Below are 20,935 nucleotides of genomic sequence, written 5' to 3'. Positions count from 1 at the left end.
GGGATATGAAGGGTGCCAGGGAAGAGAAGAGGCCCGTGACCCCAATACACAGCCCACGCCCCTGTAAGAAACCAGAGGGATATACCACCCAGTTAGATCTGTTAGGCAGTTGAAGTACAGCCTCCAAGGAGTGGGTGCAGCCTCCGTCTAAGGGTGAGGCCCAGGTGCTGTATTGTATTAATCCGGTCAGGAAGGATGTTACAGTCTTGGCCCCTGGTCATCTTGATTAGGGAGCCAAGGGAAGGAGTCCTGGGACTGTTCTGGGGAAGTCAAGCTGGGGGGCCCTTGCGACATCGAGGGCTCATACTCCTGAAAGCAAATCATACATGGTCAAGAAATGCAAAGTGGGGGATTGCATAGACCCCAGGCTGCATCACCTGGAGGGAAGAAGTAGCTCCAGAGGCAGGGAACAGGGCAGGTGAGGCAGGGTCCAGCAGCTCACCACGTCAGAGTCCGGTTCGATCCCAGTGCTCTGGAAGTCAGCGTACGTCTCCTTGGCGGTGACTGGCAGCTCCTCCTCATATTCTGTCTGATAGTCAGACTCATCTGGAGCAGCAGAAAGGGCTACATTGGTCATCTCTCTGCAGACAGTGGCTGTGCCCAGCAAAGCTAAAACTGAAGCAGAACATGGCCATCCTGGCCCCACGCTAACAGTCCCCTCACATGCCCGTTCAGTCCTGGGCCAGAGGAAGCTGCAAAGACCCAGCAACGCATCTCCTTGGCCTTTGTTCATCTCACTCCACAATGTGTCCTGTGTGTTTTTCACAAAAACATGGAGTAGTCTGGCCCTCCTTACCTACTCCCTAACCACGCATGGGGGTCTGCTCAGGGCTGCATTAGGAAATACCAGCACAAACCCAGTTCAGTGCCTGGAGCTCTCACGCTGAGAAGACTCCAGGCCATCTTTCAAGTTCTTTATGGAAATTCTGCAGAACATGTTCTGATGCAGGACGGCAGAAGGGATGGTAGTTGATGGCCCCACTGTAGGGCTGTAGATCAGAGCCACGGTTGTTGGACGTGGCCCTCAGGCCTCATATAAGCTCCCCTTAAGGTCTATGGTGTGGTTAGGATACTATACCAAGTGACAAGGCCCGGGTGGCCCAGGAGGCAGTCCCATGTTTGGGCTCTGGGTCTTGACACAGTGGAGAAACAATACTGAGCACCTTGTCCAGCAGAGCTCAAGAGCTGGTGACTTCTTCAAGGGCAAGAGTGAGGGTCTGGCGTAGTGGAGTCTGACTACCTCTTTCCTGCCCCACTTCCCAGAGATCTAACTCACCATCCACCGCAGCCACCTTGGCCGGCTCAATCCGTGACACAATCTCAGCAAGGTCCGTGAAGGAGGCATTGGGACAGGTGAACACCTGGAGAAAGGCACAAAGTGTGGCACATCAGCTGTCTCGGGCTGGTGCAGAGGACCTCCACCCTTCCCGATCTGACCCTCCTGCCATCTCACCCCACAGTCCTTCCTCTTGCTTGTTCCCTTCTGGTCCTGCAACATCTTCTCTAGGACACCACTCCGAACCCAGATGTCAAACACTGTCCGCCCATGTTGATACCCGACTTCCTGTGTACATAGGAGGCCCCATCAGGGACTTGAGGAAGCCCCTCCTAGTGCTCTTAGAAAAGAGGCTGGAGCGGTTACCACCATCATAACTAAACCCCAGGTGCTGCTACTCACACAGATCTCATCAAACTTGCCGAAGTCCAGGGTTCGGTAACTGTCGATGGGAGGCCTCAGGTACTCACAGTAATCGCTGTTCTTCACCATCTCTAGCTGCCGGACGCAGCACACATAGGCCAGTCGTGTCTGAATCTCTGCCATGTTCAACACCTGCCAAGAATGCTTGAGCCTCCTACCATGGCCTTCCCTCCCCATCCCTCCTGACCCAGAAACATGATGGGCTCTGGGCCAGAGTCTGGAAGATGTGACCTTAGTGAGCCATGAAACCGTTTCAGCCCATCCTGTCCCAAAGTTGGTGCACTGGACTCTGAACTAGGGAGATGCTTCCACATCCCGAGGGATGGCTCAAGGAGGATGAGAGATGAGCCCCAGAGAGCCTATCTTGTCCATTTGGTACCAAATCTACCTTGACTTTTGTGGCCAAGGGGTTCCAGCGTTTCCAAAGCAGCCACCATCCAGACAAGGCATCACCATAGTTGGTGAGGTCCGTCTCATCCCGGCTGCCAACATCGATGGCAATCACAACCTTTGCCCCCATGGATCTTGCTACATCCGCTACAGAGAAAAAGGTAAAACCAGGGTATGAGGCAGCACTCCAGGAGAAATGGGAAAAACAGATGGGAGGCAGACCCTGCTTTTCTAAGCACCAAGAGGGCTTTTGTTTCTCTTGGTGGCTCCACCAGGGGACCCTCTCTAGTGCTCTTCCTGGGCCTATGGAGGCAGATCGAATGTCTCAGCTTATGTGTAGCTCAGGAGTGTCTGAGCCCTTCTCAGAATGCAGCCAACAGGTAGTGAGTGTGACCTCGCTCACAGCACACTCGGCACCTGCAGGCTCTTAGTTTCCAACTGTGGGCACAGATGGAAATCAATTGCCCCTGGTTTGTCTCCTTGGCCTTTGTTCTGCCGCTGCTGTGCTAACAGGCAAAGCCATATGCTAGGAGCATGCTGTGCGCACGCGCATGCACAGGCACACGCGCATGTGTTCTCTAGCAGCTGATGCCAACCTGACATTTTCTCTTGGCATACTCCAAGGAAAACGTGTACCACCCCAGCCTTCCTGGTGTGGAGGCGGCTGTGGCAGACAGCCACAGGGCAGAATGACCAAAGAACTATGTGCCAGCATGGGGGCACTCCCGCGTCCTCTGCAGTACCTGGGAGGTTGTTGATGTAACCGCCATCCATCAGCAGATGTCCATCCTTGGGGTCGCAGAGTGGGGGCATATAGCCTGACAAGGACATGCTTGCACGGACATACCTCCACAGAGAGCCTGGAGCATCAAAGAGATCTGGTGGGAAGGAGCCAGACAGGAGGAGCCTTTCTCTGCCCTCTGTGGTCCTTGTCCTGCCCTTGAGAATCAGAGCCGTAGCTCTTCAGTCTGAAAGCCCGTAGATCCAACCTCCAGGGAGAACACTAAACCTGCAGACCACCCCCAGACCTCTTACCACCAAAGGGCTTTGCCCTGAAAACAGGTGGTCCCCAGAAATCCCACTTTGCCCGAGTACGCCCCTCCTTCTGTCCCTTTCCCCGCCAGATACCAGTTTACCCACCAGTCAGTTCCTGACTGCCCTAATTCACCAAGTGCTCCTGGCAGAGACACCCTCTACCTACCGTATCAGGACGTGCCTGTGACTCTTGCTTTGTAAGACCCTCAGTGCCTTCAACAATCCCAAGCCAGCCTGTGATCCTAGAACCGCTATCATGACTGAGCTGACCCTATGACACTTTTGGCTGGAGAAGGCTCTCACCATCTGTGTGAACCCGCATGGCAGAGGCTGTGATGTCAGTGGTGATGGCAAAGTAGGGGAGCCACAGGTCCTGTGGAGAGGACAGGGATCAGAAGACACCTCCTCTCTCACTGTCCCCTGTCCATCTAGGGACAAATGAACATGGAGAAAGCAAGACAGGACCAAGCCCACTGAGCAGCCAATGCAAGCCAGGTAAGCTAGAGACACACCTCAATCTGCCGGTCTTTGAAGATGTTGCTGATGCTGCTATTGAAGCCAGTGCCAGAGAACATAGATGTAATTGGGTAGGTCAGGTCCAGTATAGTCTTCACCATTGATGTCATGTCCTAGAGACACGGGAGACCTTTACTGAGGAAATCACACTCCGGCCTATGAGACTCTGCTAAAGCAGGATACAGGAACAGCACATGCTTTCTGCCTCAGAACACAAGAAGCCAAAAGAATCCAAGGTCCAAATGCCTGAAATTTCAGGAGAGCACTCCCTGTGGGGCAGAGCCTTAGTGTGGGCCAAAAGGAGGCAGCAGACGTTCCCAGGGCTTTGAAGTCAAAATGCAGCCTCACATGGCTCCATGCCTCCTGCCCCTTCCTCACCCAGCCAGATCTTGAGATCCTTGGGGCTCTGGCAGACCTCTGTGCTGCTACAGTAGCAGGAGCACATGGCTAGACAGAGCCACCAGCTCTGGAAAGGTAATCACAGGAATGAGATAGCTTGAGCCAGCCTGCACCAGGGAAGCTGCTGGACAAATGGTCCCCAATGTCATGCACCTCTTCAGCATGACTGGCTGGGATGTCTGTCTATTGCTCCACCTCCGTTAAGTCCAGCAGTAGCCTCCTGCATGGTGGCTACCTTGGCAGGGTACCAGAGCTTAGTTCACCCTCAGGACGGTGGGAGGACCAGCCCAAAGCACCCCGGCTACTCACACTGCTGCAATAAGTGAGCAGGGGGGAAGGGAGAATATTCTCACAGGTCCTGGGCTGGGCTTCCCAGCCTAGAACTACATCTAAGCTGTTCTGCACCAACTGAACACATTTTCCTGTGGCCACTGATCTTAGAGGCCACCCCCAGTGATTGCTGACACATCACTAAAGACAGGATGTGTCACCTGGCTCGCTCGCTCTCGCCCTCTCTCTCTCCCTCTCTCTCTACCCCCCCTCCCTCCTTCCCCCCTCCCCTCTTGGCACCCATTCCATGGAAGAAATATTTCTGGACAGAGAACCTCAGGCTTGTCCTTCCCTCTGTGAATGCAGCAAATAGCTGATTCTCAACTTCTGCATGAAGGCTGACCACCTTTTTTTTTCTTTGAAAAAGGAGAGCACACAGTCTTTTGATCCCACGTATGAATTCAGCAGGGTTCCATTTGTTCTGCAGGAGTGGCCCGGCCTTGTTGAGGCTATGAGCTGCCTGCCTGCTGGAAGCAAGGAGCTAAAGGAACCTGTTCTGTTTCCTTTGGTTCCGTTTGATGTCTCGATTCTGATTCTGGTGTCCATTTATGACAAGGCTGCACTAACACACTAACAGAAGTTCCACTTGCTGTGCAGCCTGGAGCCCACAGCTCCTCCCTGGTTTGACTTACACCAAGGCCATACTCCCTTCTATTAAGTCTTGTAGGGCTAGGGACAAGGCAATAAGAAATGCCCCCAAAGCCTGCTGGAATGATCCACACTAATCAACCTGAAGCTGAACACCCCTTCTTGCCTTTGCCTTAGAAGCCCAAGGCATGGTTGGGGAGGGAGAGGACATCGAAGGAGTTGGGGGAGGGGTAGAAAGAGGATGTGCTAGGAGATTAACGGGGCTCCAGAGGGTAAGTGGGAGGTAGATCCTGATTTATTGTACATGCACACAAAATTCTCAAGGATAAAAATTAATTTTAAAAAAAAGACATCTGACTGGTTCTTGATCTTAAGTGACTGGTTTCCAGAGACTACAGGAACCATTAGCTCAGTGACATGGCCTCCATGCTGTCCCCAGGTAAGCCTATCAGTTAAGACAGCATAAAGCAGACCAGCTCCTATTACTGCCTGGCCACATTCCCCGCCCTCCTCGGGTTATTCTGTGCCTACTTCTGGCCATCTCCCACCATTTGCCACAGACGCCATACTTGGAACTGTGTGCCTGTCTACTAGAAAGTAGAGCCTTCCCGAGGGTGGTTACCTACTTACCTCTGCCCACTGCTTGGCCCGGATACGTATCTGACTGTAGCTCCGCTCCTCGGCAAACAGAGCACCCATGAAAGCCCCAATGGATGTCCCTCCGATTATGTCCACAGGGATGCCGCACTCTGCCAGTGCCCTGAGGATACCTACCTGGGCACACCCTCTTCACCAATAAGAACAGAGAAAGAAAATCAGCAGTGGAACCAGGCCAGCCCGTGAGCTCTATGCCCTGTGAAGGCCTGGCAGGCAGCTGCCCCAAACTGGACCACTCTTCCCTGCTCAGAACCGGAGTCTGCATGACCACAGACAACGGGGCAAAGACACAAAGGCCGAGAGAGAAGTCTGAATATAATTCACATCCCTCTCTCTGGAGGGCTGGAAAGGGAAGGCGGGCTTTACTAAGAGAGAGTCAGGGTGGCTTTTTCTATGCACTGCTGACTCCACCAGAGCACCAGAGTCCAGGAAAGTGAACCAGTTTTTTGTTGTTGTTGTTGTTGTTGTTTTTGTTTTGTTTTAGCTTACTGTGGTTAGGAAAAATGGAAATGAGAAAATTTAGAGAAAAGAAGTCCATGTGGTGCTGGGAATTAAACCAGGGTCCTCTGGAAGAGCAGCCAGTGCTTTTGACCATTGGGTCTTCTCGGCAGCCCCCAGCCTGGTTTCCATAGTAAGTTCCAGGAACAGAGAGACAGTGTTTCCTTAAAAAACAAACAAACAAACAACAACAACAACAAACAAACAAATGACGAAAAATAAGAGTTGAAGAAACAAAGGCAAGATTGGTAACAGACAGAGTGGGGACTATACACAGGACCAACAGACATCATAGACCTCGAATGCAGAACCACGGTGGGGAAACCAGCAAAGCAGTGTAACGGCAGAGCAGACACAGCTGAAGAGAGGTTCGGTGTAACTCCTTGGTGCCAGCAGGGACATTGCTGTCCTGAAATCAGAGCACCTGTGACAGCCTGCCTGACACTCACGGGGCCTCCACACCTCACTCTTCCCCATCTGTCCTTTCAAAGCCCACACTTTCGCTTTGTTGACACTTTCTAATGTCTGCTTAGATTTCAGGTCTTTAATGTCTGCTCTTGGCTATTTTCTAAAACACTGTAGCCTGTGCTGGCCTCAGATTCACCCTCATTTCCCTCAATAGCTGGGCTGTCCAATGCTCTTTCATACCAGTGTGTGTGTGTCTGTGTGTGTGGTTGTCTGTGCATGCCTGTGTGTGTGTATCTCTGTGTGTCTCTGTATGTGTATATGAGTGTCCGTGTGTCCCTATGTGTGTGTATGTGTATGTATGTGCCTATGTATCAGTGTGTGTGTCTGTATATATGTGTGTGTGCCCGGGTGTCTATATGTATCTCTCTCTCTCTCTCTCTCTGTGTGTGTGTATGTGTGTGTGTGTGTGTTACAGAATAGCTACAAAAGGACTGAAAAGCCTTTACTGGAAGCAGAGTCAGTATAGATATGAAAGGCCACTGCAGATGGCTAGTAGTAAGGTATTAGCTACATAGTTACTGAGAAGCTGCTAGGGTCCTGGACAGCAGCGAGGGAGGGGCGCTGCCTAGTCTGCTTAGCAAACTCCGAGGTAAAAGACCCTGTCTCAAAAAGCAATGGTACCTGATACCTGAGGAATGACACCTGAGGTTGTCCTCTGGGACCACTGTCACAAACACGCTCACAAGCATGGGCACACATGCACACACATACATGCAGAGAAAGAGACAGACAGACAAACAGACAGAAGCAGAGACACACAGAGAGGCAGAGATACAGAGATGCCGAGAGAAGGATGTAAACTTAGTGCCTTCGTTCAAAGCTGCCACTGAAAGAGAACCAGAGGCTGGAGGATAAATGTGCCTAAAGACTCAGGAAGAAGAAATTAAGACTTTTCTCAATCTATTCAAAATGGGTGAAGACTTTAAATGGACACTTTGCAACAAGGAGTGAGGGCCCAGTGAGTCTGGTGTAACAGCCTGCAGAGTTACAAATCTGAGTCAACAGACCAGCTGCTGCACACCCACCACAGTGGCTTCAACATCACGGGATTCTCACACATGGCTGGTGGGGTGTAAATGGTATCACTACCCTACTCCTGTATTTGTCCAAGAGGAAAGAAAAACATACATCTACTAAAAAGAAAAAAGATAATTATAATTCTGCTCTTTATAACTGGAACCAGAAAACCCAAGCATCTAAATAGAAGGAAGGCTGTCAAAATGCAGATATGAGGGCAACTCATTATGGACCCTCCCCCCACCCCCAGAACACAAACGCTAGTCATCACTCTGAGGGGACAAACCTAGACACATGCGCATGTATGGAAAATTGGGAGCCAGCAAACAAAGCAATACATAAAAGCTGTGCCACTGTCAGCCTCGGTCACAGCAAGTTAGCGGAAGAGAGAACGCTATGGGAGGAAGGGCATCTGGGCTGGGACATGATGGCACACATTTTAACACCAGCACTTGTGAGGCTGTGGCAGGACAACCTCAAGCTTCGGGCCAGCTTGAGTCAGGTAAAAAGAAACAAAACAAAATAGACAAAAATAAAACTCAAGGGCTGGAGAGATGGCTCAGTGGTTAGAGCACTGACTGCTCTTCCAGAGGTCCTGAGTTCAAATCCCAGCAACCACATGGTGGCTCACAACCATCTGGAATGGAATTTGATGCCCTCTTCTGGTGTGTCTGAAGACAGCTACAGTGTACTCATAAAAATAAAATAAATAAATCTTTTTTTTTAAAAAATAAAAAGCAAAGATATAATTGAAAAAAAAACTCTAAGAAAATAGAACAAAGACAGAGTTTAAGAAGATATAGGAAGTGGAGGCTTCTCTTAGGGTACCACTATTAAGCCCTGGGTAGAGAGAACAGAGAAAAGCAAAGGTTATTTTAAAAAACCAAACACTTTGAGACTAGAGAGATGGTTCAGTGGCTAAGAGCACACAGACTGCTCCTCCAGAGCATCTGGGTTTAATTCCTAGCACCAACATGTCAGCTCACAACTGTCTGTGACTACAGTTCTAGAGGACCCGACACCTTCTCCAGACCTCTGCCGACAACAGACATTCATGAACTTCACATGCAGATAAAATATCTACATACATAAAATAAAACAATGAAAATTGAAACATTTCCTAGAGTTTCAACCTCATAGATTTCCAAATGTGAAAGGGCCTCGGGGACTCCGGTCATAGGCGAGACTGGCAGCAGCGCTGAGACACCACCACATCCACTCAGAACAACAGGTTAAAAGGACTCCTGTAAGGCTCCAGAAAGGAATACCTTGAACAAAGTGGAATAGTCATCGACCTGAAAACCAGGACCCAGTCTAGACCTAACTGTTCTGAGCCTCTACTATCCAGAGCCACAGGAAGGGCCAGGGCCTCATCCTACGGGGCAGAGGAGGTTGTCACGCCACTCCGCTAGGCCAGCTTCCCCCGGGACCTCAAGATGCAGTGGTGTCGGGCTGGGGAGATGGCTCAGAGGTTAAGAGCACTGACTGCTCTTCCAGAAATCCTGAGTTCAAATCCCAGCAACCACATGGTGGCTCACAACCATCTGCAATGAGGTCCGATGCCTTCTTCTGGTGTGTCTGAATAATGTGTATTTATATATAATAAATAAGTCTTTAAAAAAAAAAGATGCAGTGGTGTCGCTTCACTACCAGATTGAGCTGAGGCCAGCCCCAGAGCACCCTCTTCCTAGGAGATGCTGCCCTTCGTGCATGTCTAGATCACACTTCATCTTCCCCGTGATGCCCTGGGCCTCCACTTCTTTCAGCTCAGAAGGATCAGATGACAACTCAGGGCAGGAATTACATGGGCTAAAAGTCCTGTGAAGAACCCAGAGCCCAGAGAACTAAAGGCTATTTCTCTAGTTCATGAGCACATCTGGTCATTCCTACAAAGAGAGTATATGAAAGTGAGAAGACCCTCATGGGGATCCCACTGGGGAATCGGCAAAGAACAGGAACAGACAGTATTTAAAGAGGAGGCTCATGATAACCAAACAAATGCTTCTAAGCATAGATGCTCAGACAATACACGTTTTCTTCTACCACCCGGCATCAGGGAAATCTAGAACATCTGGGCTATAAATGTTCATGGACCCATATACTTAGGCATGCAGATCACACCCTTGCTATCCATGCAGACTCTATCCTGAGAATATAGAGTAGTCCAAGGGTCTCTTCATCTACGGAACCACACTACCATCTTCTTCATGCTAGGGGTAAAGACAGTGAGCATAACCCCCCCCCCCAGCACACAGTGGAAGGGGACTCACCTGGCTCCACCTCCTCCAAGCACCAAGGCAATGGCATTGCCTGTTAGCATCCGTGCCAGGCGGGAAAAGTCAGAATGACGGTCTGGTGGGCGTTGGAAAACACGTGTGTACATCTCAACCTGAGAGGAGCCAAAGGAAGACAGAGATTTAAGCATTTCTTCAGCTAAAACCCTGCATGTCCTGATTTGTCTCAGATCCTGTCCTTCCCAGAATACAGCCCTAATAGCACCAAAGTGCCTGCAAAGGTCCAAGCTCACCTGGGGGCTGCCAGCAGAAGACAAACACACCTGGAGGGAGCTTCTAGACTACTTAAGACCACAGAGCCCCCGGGATGTCCCACCAGAGACTTTCCACTGGCCCCATGTGTACACAGTACTCTCAGGGGCGTATGTTCTGAGCAGAGAGATGCAGCTAACAGGATGCTATCCGTTGAGCTGTGGGTTTTGAATGGGCTATGACATGTAAGCACCACCTAGTTTTCACACTGGGCCCAAAGAACTAAAGTTGACCCAAGGAAGACGTGTCTGCTTCTGTCCTGAAGGGATAGCATAGGGACCTGACCGTGAGATCTCTTTGGGGTTTTGGCTAAATGTGAGGAGCTCAGCCTTGAACCCTGAACCTAAATCAAGCACAGACTCCTGGGTTCATGCTCAGGTTCCCAAGTCTTGATGGGCTCTGTGCTTGTGCCCCCACCATGCTGTGCCTGCCTTTCTTCATCTGCAAGGCAACCCCAAGAGTTAAGGTCACAGTCAAGAGTTCAGCAGCAGAAGACACAGCCCAGCCAGAACCCACAAGCCCTGGGGCTGCATAAATGTGGAGGAAGACAGCTCTGAATATATAGTTGGAGGCCAGAGATGGAGTCAGGGCCAAGTCTCACTGAGCCAGACCACCAGGCCTCACCAACTTGGGCAAGCTCCTCTTAGAGAAGACACGGCGTGGGCAGCAGAGGTGCAAATGGCCAGAACACCAACTTCGCATGTTGAGCCACTCCACTGTGCGGGAAGGCACTGGACCATCCTCTTTGTGCAGCAGGATGAGTTGCTTCTGGGCACGCACAGCTGTGCTTTCCAACATCTGCTCCAGCTGAGGGAGAGGGGGCCTGGTCAGCAAGTACAGGCAAGCTAGTATAGAGCCAAGGACATTCACAGAGGGGTCCCCAAGATTCACACTCAACACTACCCTGATGGCTGGCCCCAGAGAGGACAGTGTGTAATGGGTCTAGCTAGAAGCTGGGTTAGAAAGATGGCCCATCTTGGGGTTGATAATAGCCCGGCCACATGGCCCACTCAACTGTTTATGCTGGGTGGCCAACAAGGCTGTAAGGGTGCGCGGGGCACGAGACAGGAGTGTGTCCGGTGTCTCAAACACCTCTATGTGAATATGTGCTACGACCTTCACAAATAATGCACAGCTTTGGAGAAACTACCCTTACAGAATAGCACTGCTCCTCCACAATGGGGACACAAGGCACAGGGGAGGAATCTAGCTGCTCCAGTATTAGACAGGCAGAGGACACGCCTGAAATGAGAGCTGAGCAGGCACACCAGGAGAGACAGGAACACTAATCAAAATGAAGACACTGCTTCTCAGAGATTTCCTTTCGGGAAGGACATGGAGCTTTCTGGCCATACCTGCCGCCATCCACAAAGGGAAACTGAGAACAAGAAGCTCAGCACTGGCAGCAGAGTAAGAAGAAACATGCCCTTTGGCTCATTACTCTCGGCAAATGCAGACTGTGTAGGCAGACAAACAGCCGTAACAATGGACCAAACGGTAGGCTCTGCATCAAAACCTACAGACTGACAGAAAGGCAAACTTCATGCTGGGTGGAGGTGGCACACACCTCTGGTCCCAATGCTTGGGTGGCAGAGGCAGATGGATCTCTGAGTTCAGAGGCCAGCCTGGGCCATACAGTGAGTTCAGGGACAGCCAGGGATACAGAGTGAAACCCTGTCCCAGCACCCCAAACAGTAAACTTCATAGTGATATAAAATAAGCCTCTGTTTCTCTATAATCTAGGAGTGAATACAGCAAAGGCATCCAAAGAGTGGGTGGTAGATATGTAGGCCCTCTTCTGAGTAATATTTCAGCCAAAGCAAAGATGAACAGGGTTCTGGGAATGGAAGTCCCTCCGAGCACTCACCTCACCTACTGCTGGCTCTTGCTCACCCAAGCCCACAATGAGGATGCAGTCAGCCTGACGAATGCAGCGCTGGGTCCAGGGTGTGAGTGTGCTGTCCGCCTGGTACAGCACAATCCTGTGGATGTCCTCCTGCTGCCCCAGCCAGCTGGAGAGCCGGTACTCATGGATGCTGCAAGACAGGGCGCACCTCACCTTCATTTCTTTTTTTCTTTTTTCTTTTTTTTTTTTTTTTTACAGTTTCTCACTATATGGCATTGGCTGGCCTGGAACTCACTCTGTAGGCTAGGCTATCCTTGAACTTACAGAGATTGGCCGGCCTCTTCCTCCCAATTGCTGGCTTCTCACCTTCTATGGGCTCTAAGGCTCATCTTCATTAGCATCCCTCCCACAGAGCAGCAGAGGAGGCTTAGAACTGGGCAGGTGAACAGAGGCTGTGGCCAGGTCCCCAGGTTGGGGCTTAAGAGAACGTGAGATGCAGAGCTGCCCACATGTTAGAGAGGGACTGCTGCCTCCTGGACCTCTAGTGGTACCCAAGGACATATATAGAGTAGAAAGGATAGCAGGACAAGGGTCAGGCTGTTATGTGCAGACACCAAGACACAGGGATAATGAGGTCCATCTTAGGACCATGCCAGGAGAGCTAAGAGAGAAGTTCAGGTTGGCTAAATTTCCCCATGTGAGACCACAAGGGGGTCAGGGGCGCACCTGTCTAGAGCAGCAGAACCAAGGCGCTGTTTGATGTTGTCACTGGTCAGCAGCAGGACAGGACCTGAAAATAACCACCCATTTCAGAAGTCTGTCCCAGCAGCCACCTCTTAGGAATAGCACGGGATCAGTGCTTACATCTTGTCCTGAGGTCAGCTCCCTGGGAGGGATTGCTGGCAATGGGATGAGCCAAGCTTTTAGGCTGCCTCTCCAAATCTGGGGCTCCTGTTGACATGTGAACCAAGTCCTTGCAATCCTAGCTGCAGTCAGGTGTGTGGGCACATGGTGGTGGCACAGGCCGCATGCGACAGTAAAGCTTGAAATCCTGTGACTGCCCAAACCACATCTAAAGTGACCCGGATCAAAATCTGGTTCCTTCACATGCATTTGACAAGCTTTTATACCGGTGCTTCTCAAATTAGCCAAGGAAAGGTCACATGCAGCTCCAAGGAAATACAGAGTACAGAGCAGTGGGCACCTCAGGAAGCTGCCTCGCATGGCCATAGTGGACAAGGGCCCAGCCATGGGGAAGCCAACAACACACAAGGATGTGGCTGATGTACAGGTGAGGCAGCACAAGATAACACAAGGCCTGTGATTGGGCAGTGGAAAAGCAAGGCTGGGACAGAGTTTTGGAAAGGGGAGAGAAACCAAGAGAGGGGAAGAAGGCAAGATGGGGAACAAGGATGAACCATCTCCGTGTGGCTTTGGATAGCCACAGGTAGCTATAATGTCTTAATAGGGATGAATTATTATGGGGTGATTTGTCTTGTCTAGGTGGGCAGATTGTACCATTTCAATTGACTCTGAGTTTATTATGTGGACATCTTATGGAGTAAGAATTTACTGGTATAAACCTGATTGTTAAATTACAAGCTTCTAGAGTTTTGATTCTGTTGGGCTAGTGGTAATTGTGACAATAACCACAGAGGGCAGTTGCTAGAAATGTGAACAGAGTTCACGGCAGAGAATTGCAGGACAGCCACAGCTGGAACCAGAGAGTCTGCCGAGTTGGGCTGAGATGAAAATGCCCTGCAAATGCCATATGTCTCTATGATGCTGGCAATAGTGAGGGTTGGTGGTTCATTATTTAGTATTTATTATTATTGCAACACAAGGAGACTTAAACCATTCTTAACAAACCAATCAGGATCTTTATAAATCAAGGCTAGCCTGGTCTACATGCTTCCAGATCAGCTAGGCTAGAGCCACAAAGTTAGACATTGTCTCAAAAAAAAAATTATTCTAAATTAAGTTCTTCCAAAAGTGTGCAATTAAGAGATAATTTGTAAAGATTCTACCTTCTCTGTAAAGAGTCTCAAGCTGGCCTTGAACTCCTAAGTTCAAGCAATAGACCCAGCTCTGCTGTTTAAGGGACTATAAGCAAACTCCACTGTATCTGGCAACAGTGCCGTTTCTTAGCAGCATACAGAATAAGGATATCGTTACAGTTGTGAAAGCTACTGGAATATGGCTATTACAACTCCAAATTAAACCGTACAAATGCAGCCAGGCATGGTGGCACCTGCCTGCAGAGGGAGGTGGACCTCTGGGAGTTCCAGGCCAGCCAGAGAGACAAAACAAGCCCCTGCGGTGGTATTTGTCTTTAATCCCAGCACTGGGGAAGCAGAGGCAAGTGGATCTCTGAGTTTGAAGATGGCTGGGTCTACAAGGCGAGTTCCAGGATAGCCAGGCTTCACAGAAGAACCCTGTTTGGGGGTAAGGGGGAGTAGAAATTTTTGAAGCAGGCAAATCTGCCCCACTACAGAGGTGAAGAGCACAGGACAGCAGACCATATGCACCTTGAGGCTACTGCTTCTTCAACCTGGACAGTAGCAGGAGATGGGGCCACACATTGTTTTCCTATCCGCCCCTGTTAAGAGGCCATCCAGCGTAAGGTAGAGGAGATCTTGCTACACGGAACATGTAGATGCTGCTGGAAATGGTTCAGTGGTTAAGAACACTGGCTGTTCTCCCAGAGGTCCTGAGTTCAATTCCCAGCAACCACATGGTGGCTTGCAATCATCTATACTGGAATCGGGTGGATCTGGTACCCACTTCTGGCATGCAGGTGTACATGCAGATAGAGCATTCATACATTGATGATAAAATAAATAAATAAATAAATATTAAAAACAACACACACACAACAAACAAAAATAAAAGACAAAAAGGAAGATGCTGGCCTGACCCCGGCTGGTCTACCCACCCTCAGGGTACCTGAACTGTCTAAGTTCTCCTGCTGCATTTGGGAGCTATAAAGAAGTGTAGAGCTCCCTAGAGAACCTAGGTTCTCACAGCCAAAGCTTCCAGCTCTTGCCATCAAGCCCATGGTGACCATGTCTCTGTCTGTACAGGGAGGACACTTCTCCGACAGAGCGCCAGGCAGGCCAGTCTAGGTGAGCGCAGCCTCTGGACTGGACTCGCTGGAACAAAGTGTCCAACAGTCAGGAGGCTCCCAGCGCTGCCTGTGTCCACTCTGTAGAGCACAGCCTACAGGCAGCCAGTCAGGTTGCCTCCCACATCCCTGCTGGCCTGGGATGTAGGAATGCTCTATCTGCATGTCACCTGCATGTCACCTGCTGCCCGGCAGCTTCGCTTCTAGATTGCTGGATCCAGGGAAGCTGAAGGACAAGGGAACAACACCTTCCATGAAAAAAAGAAAACTTCTTGGTTTTCGTCCATGGATTCCTCACAAGCTTAACACCCTTGGAAATGAAAGGCGCCTACCAAACTGTCACCGGACTCAGGGCAAATGTGGCACAATTTGGCTTCTCAGGTGAGGTTCTGACTTAACTGACAGGACAGTTTCCCAGGTGGCTTACTGCCCACTCCCTTACCTGCAGCTCTGATCCACTGATGGCCCTGTCCCATGGGTATAATACCCGGGGCAGGCTACTTTCCGGGCTCCTGAGCAGCCGTCCTGAGCCCAGTGCACCTGCTGCCGTTCTTTGCTGCCCACTCCAATAAATTTGCTTTGGTGTCACATAACATGTTTCTCCAAGATAAAACTGTATCTTAGAGGGAAGCGCATTAAGATTAGCTGGGCGTGGTGGCACACACCTTTAATCCAGCACTTTCGGGGCAGAGGCAGGTGGATCTCTGTGAGTTCAAGGCCATCCTGGTCTACAAAGAAAGTCCTGGACAGCTAGAGTTATGTTACACAGAGGAAACCCTGTCTAGGAAAAACATTAAGGGGAAAAAAAAAGACAGGATATTAAAAGGTGAAACAAGAGGAAATTAAAAGGAGAGAGGACGTTTCCATCTTGCAGGGAAATTAAACTAAGCAAACAACTCACACAATTCTAGGAAGTCACTGGCACTAACCAGACTCACTAGGTTCTGCCCTTCCCAAGTGCACACATAAGCAAGGATGGCTGAGAGACTCGTGGTTTGGCAGGGACAGATCAGCCCAGCTGCCTGAGGAGTCAGAGAGCAGCTGAGCTGCTGGAGAGAACACTCCCCACCATGTTGAGCTGCCCACAGGTTATGCCCTACGGCTCACCCTGGGTTCTCGGCTGCTGTGGCTGTCACTCATGCTGGGGTGGGCCTTGGTGATACAGCTGTCTCTGAGTCACTTCTGCACCTGTAAGTAGCCCCAGTAAAACTCACTGGTTCACGACGTGAGGCATTGGTGGCCTTTAGTTTGTCATTGGTCCCATCTGGGTGGGGCAGCCAGCTACTTGTCACATCTCTCCACTAGTAAGGTCACAAGCATCCGGTGTGTGAGTATTCTCTCTCGCTGTTTTGTGATGTGACCCATGAAATAAATAACCAGTAAGTTGTACTTGCATTCTATAAAAATTCCTGCTCTGTGAAAGACAGTGTTGGGGCCTGAGAAGATGCCCAGTGGTTAGAGCACTGGCTGCTATTCCAGAGGACCAGGTTCACTTTTCCCAGGACCTGGTTCACCTTTCCCAGGACCTGCATAACAGCTCACAGCTGTCTGCAATTCCAGTTCCAGGGAATCTGACACCCTCACACATGCAGGCAAAACACCAATGCACTTAAAATAAAAATAAATAAATTTTAAAAAGAAGAGGAGGAGGAGGAGGAAAAAGAAAGACATTGTTCGGGTTGGAGAGAAGGCCCAGTGGTTAAGAGTATTGACTGTCTTCAATGAAGGAGCTAGAGAAAGGACTGAAGGAGCTGAAAGTGTCTGCAACCCCATGGGAAGAAAAAAATTATCAACTAACCAAACCCACCACAGCACCAGGGACTAAAACACCAACCAATGAGTTCGCACTGAAAGACCCATGGCTCCAGGTGCATATGTAGCAGAGGATAGAATTCTCTGGCATCAATTGGAGGAGAGGCCTTTGGTCTAGCGAAGGCTTGCTTTTTCCAGTGTAGGGGAATGCTAAAGCGCTGAGGTGGGAGAGGGTGGTTGGGAGAGGGAGCACCTTCATGGAGGCAATGGGGGGGATGGGAGTTGGGGGAAAGGGGATAACATCTAAAATGTAAATACAGAGAATATCCAATAAAATAAAAAGTCATATATGCTTGGCCCCTTTCCAAATAACATTTGAAAACAACACTTCATCTAACAGTCACCAGAGGCATTTTCCAGCCCCAGGGGTCTACCACTTCTGATGACTCCAGGCTCATCTCAGAACAGTTGTTTAAAAAAGAGACAGTATTCACTGCTCTTCCAGAGGTCCCAAGTGGCTCACAGCCATCTGTAATGGGATCTGATGCCCTCTTCTGGTGTGTCTGAAGACAGTTATAATGTACTCATACATAAAATAAATAATTCTTTAAAAGAAAAAAAGGAAGGAAGAGGGAAGGAAGGAAGGAAGGGGGAAGGAAGGAGAGAAGGAAGGAAGAAAGGAAAGAAGAAAAGAAGGAAGGAAGGAAAGAAGGGGGAAGAAAGGAAGGAGGGAAGGAAGGAAGGGGGAAGGAAGAAAGGAAGAAAAGAAGGAAGAAAGGGGGAAGGAAGGAAGAAAAGAAGGAAGGAAGGAAGGAAGGACAGAAGACATTGTTCAATGAATAAAATGACAAGATACTGACCAGGAAAGAATATTCACAAAAGTAACTGTGTAACAAAAAATGTTATCTAGAATATACACAAAAGAGTCTTAAATTTCAATCATATGAGAACAACAGGAGCCTGGGACGACAGCTCAGGTGGAAAAGTTCTTGTCACATGGACCTGAGGATCAGAACTTGCACCCGCAGATGCAGAAGCCTAGGCTCGCCTGCAATCCCAGCCCTGGAGGGACAGTGATGGGAGGGCCCCGAGTTCGCTAGCAGCTAGTCTAGCTGACTCCAACAAGCAAAGCACGGGAAAAGATATCGAGTATCACTTATCAAAAAGGAAAGACAAATTAAAATGTGGCAGCACCGTCCATCACTAACACCAGCAAATGCTCCGAGAAGGCAGGATGGGGGCAGGGAGCAACAGAAGCTCTGCCAGTTAATGGGTATAATTGTCTGGGAAGTGGTCTGGCCATTTCCTTTATAAACTAAATAAATATTTGCCATGTGACTCAAAAATTTCATTCCTAGTATGTATCCAAAGGAGCTAAAAACATGTCCATATAAAAATCTGCGTGTAGATGCCTACTGTTATTACCAAAACTGGAGGCCATCAACAAGTCCTTCACAGGGTGGATGAACTGCTGAGTGAGCAAAGGACTGCTATTCATCTCTCTTCCTAAGAAAAGTTTTAACAAAGACAGCTCTTGGGCTGGAGAGATGGCTCAGTGGTTAAGGGCACTGGCTGCTCTTCCACAGGTCCTGAGTTCAATTCCCAGCAACCACACGGCAGCTCACAATTGTTCAATCTGAGGAAATCTAATACCTTCACACACATATATGTGCAGGCAGAATGCCAACGCACATAAAATGCAAATAAACAATAAATAAATGATCGTTACAAAAAGAAAATAAAAAAAGTTATCAAATTGGGTAGTAGTGACACATGTCCAGAGGCAGGTGGTTCTCTGAGTTCGAGGCCAGCCTGGTCTACAGAGTGAGTTCCAGGAAAGCCAGGGCTACACAGAGAAACCCTGTCTGGAAACAAAATAAAACACACAAGAAGTTACCAAATCATCTACCAAAAGGCATAGAGGAGCTCAGATGTCGAATCCCAACCATGTGTCACTCTGAAAAACAGCTAAATTGGGGAAACAACAAAAGGTCAGCAGCCAGCAGGGTTTGCTCTGGAGAAGCAATGAGCAGAGCACAGAGGCCCCTCGGACTGCCGAGACCCGCGGTGGTGCGCACTCACACATCTGCCCACAGAGCTACAACAGGAGTGAGCCATCATGTGCAATTCGACCGTGACAGCAGTGGGGTCTCGAGGCAGGGCAGGGAAACCCTGAGAGACAGGGCAGGGAGACCCTGAGAGACAGGGCAGGGAGACCCTGAGAGACAGGGCAGGGAGACCCTGAGAGACAGGGCAGGGAAACCCTGAGCAATCAGGCTTCTTCCCAGTCTGCTAATTCCACTTCTCTTCAAAGCCAAGGCTTCCTATTGCTTTGGGTTGTTTTGTTTTTGTGAGTCAAGGTCTTTCCATGCTGCTGTGACTGGCTACAGCTCACTGAAAACCACAACAGCCTTCAGTTTGCAGCACTCTTCCTGCCTCTGCCTCCCCAGGTGCTGGGATTACAGGTATGTGCCACCATACTTGACTTTAAAAAGTGAGTTCCCTTTGCCACCAGCCTCCATAGTAAAAAAAGGAATAGCCCGATGAGAAAATAAGAAGAAGGAGCTGGGTGTAGTGCTGCACACATTTGATTCTCATACTCAGAAGGCAGAGGCTGGCAGATCCCTGTGAGTTCAAGGCCAGCCTAGTCTACAGAGTGAGCTTCAGGCCAGCCAAGGAAACACTGTGAGATCCTATCTCCAAAAAAATAATACTAAATAAAAAAATAAACAAATGTATAAAATTAGGCCACGCTATCACTGTGAGCCCATAAGAATAGTTAAAATTAAATTTAAAATACCAGTGACACAGAACATTGGCAAAGATGTGGAGAAACTGGCTCTTTGCACATTGATAGTGGGAATACAAAATGGTCCAGATATTGTGGAGAAAGCCTGGCAGGCTCCTAGTAGACTGAATATATTCTTAGACTCCAGAAAAATGAAAGTTTATAGGAAGAAAGACGTCTGTCGAGGCAGGCTCCCCAGCACGGCTGTGGCCATTTTGTTCATGCCTCCAGCTAGTCTACACTGTTGCTGTAACACAGTCTGAGACACAGTCACTGTCTCAGAGCAAGGTCATGCTGATCACTTATCTTGTTAAGTTCCTTCCATATGTTCTGTATAAGGTTTGTTAATCTTAAATTCCACAAAGCTTTATGTAGGCCCATCAAATTAAAGGTCAATATGTGCTGTTATGTCTAAAATGGCTTCAGTCAAAAACCACTACCAGGTAACACTTTCAGCACCCGAGTCTGAGCTAGCTCATTTTGGCTTTTGCATTCTTAGCCTTTGTAAGCTGGCCCTGAAAAATGTCCAGTGCACAGCTTTCAGCTCTTGAGCTTGAGCTGTCACCCTGGTCAATCAGTCTTGGGGTGTGTATTCAATAAACCATCCCCCTTTAACTGAGATTGGTGTTCATGAGTTTGTGGGGCGACTGAGCCATGCCTTTAGTGGTGTGAGGACACTCTAGCAGTAAAGAAAGCAAGCCACGCTTGTTCTGGCAGCACAGATACTCAACCTGAAATAATACAGATTAGCGCGGCCCCTGAGCAAAGATGACATGCCAATGGGCGAAGGCTCTCCATGTGAAAAACCTCACATCCACATGCTACAATTCTAGGTGTACACATTTCTCAGACCTGAAGGGTAGCAGTCAGATATCAAGGACAGCTGTTTAGATGTCTGTCAGCCAGAAGTCGCTAGAATGTGTGGCTTCCAAGTGGTAGCTACAAGGTTTCTATGGCAATGAGAGTTTTGTGGCTTTGGTGTGATCCTACCAGGCTATGCCTGTGTCAAAAGAGGGGGCACATGTGCATTAACACACATACATGTGCATACACACACACACACACACACACACACACACACACACACAAGGACAGCTGATGAGTCTGTAGCTGGCCATTAGGAGTATACACGGTAACATGTTGCCAGTCTTAAGCCTCATGTATGGTGTCATCATAGGTGACACTGGGAAAGGTATGGGGGCCTTTCCTCATTGGGTTGCCATTTCTTGTAATCTCACAATTGTCTCAAAATAAAACAGTTTTCTCCACCAAGCAACTCGCC

General features: G+C 49.3%; 1 protein-coding gene across 2 annotated transcripts in view; it reads right to left on the bottom strand.

Moving 5' to 3' along the window:
• Positions 1-171: 171 nt before the first annotated feature.
• Positions 172-20,935, bottom strand: part of PNPLA7 (patatin like domain 7, lysophospholipase) — a 72,920-nt gene continuing 52,156 nt past the window's right edge. The window contains exons 22-35 of one of the 2 annotated variants that reach the window (XM_080928198.1): positions 12,716-12,779; positions 12,011-12,179; positions 10,768-10,950; positions 9,868-9,986; positions 5,588-5,744; positions 3,637-3,753; positions 3,428-3,497; positions 2,833-2,949; positions 2,088-2,236; positions 1,679-1,831; positions 1,454-1,564; positions 1,277-1,361; positions 443-546; positions 172-309 (exon numbers count right to left, since the gene is read on the bottom strand). In XM_080928198.1, the coding sequence (XP_080784324.1) occupies positions 199-309; positions 443-546; positions 1,277-1,361; positions 1,454-1,564; positions 1,679-1,831; positions 2,088-2,236; positions 2,833-2,949; positions 3,428-3,497; positions 3,637-3,753; positions 5,588-5,744; positions 9,868-9,986; positions 10,768-10,950; positions 12,011-12,179; positions 12,716-12,779 (1,709 nt within the window). In that variant the 3' untranslated portion in view covers positions 172-198. The remainder of the gene's footprint in view (positions 310-442; positions 547-1,276; positions 1,362-1,453; positions 1,565-1,678; positions 1,832-2,087; positions 2,237-2,832; positions 2,950-3,427; positions 3,498-3,636; positions 3,754-5,587; positions 5,745-9,867; positions 9,987-10,767; positions 10,951-12,010; positions 12,180-12,715; positions 12,780-20,935) is intronic. The other variant, XM_080928199.1, reaches the window with a different exon arrangement.

The sequence above is a fragment of the Micromys minutus genome, assembly GCF_963924665.1.
Source record: "Micromys minutus genome assembly, chromosome: 13".
NCBI lineage: Eukaryota > Metazoa > Chordata > Mammalia > Rodentia > Muridae > Micromys > Micromys minutus.
The sequence above is the reverse complement of the archived record's forward strand: the minus strand, read 5'-3'. Positions and strand labels throughout refer to the sequence as shown.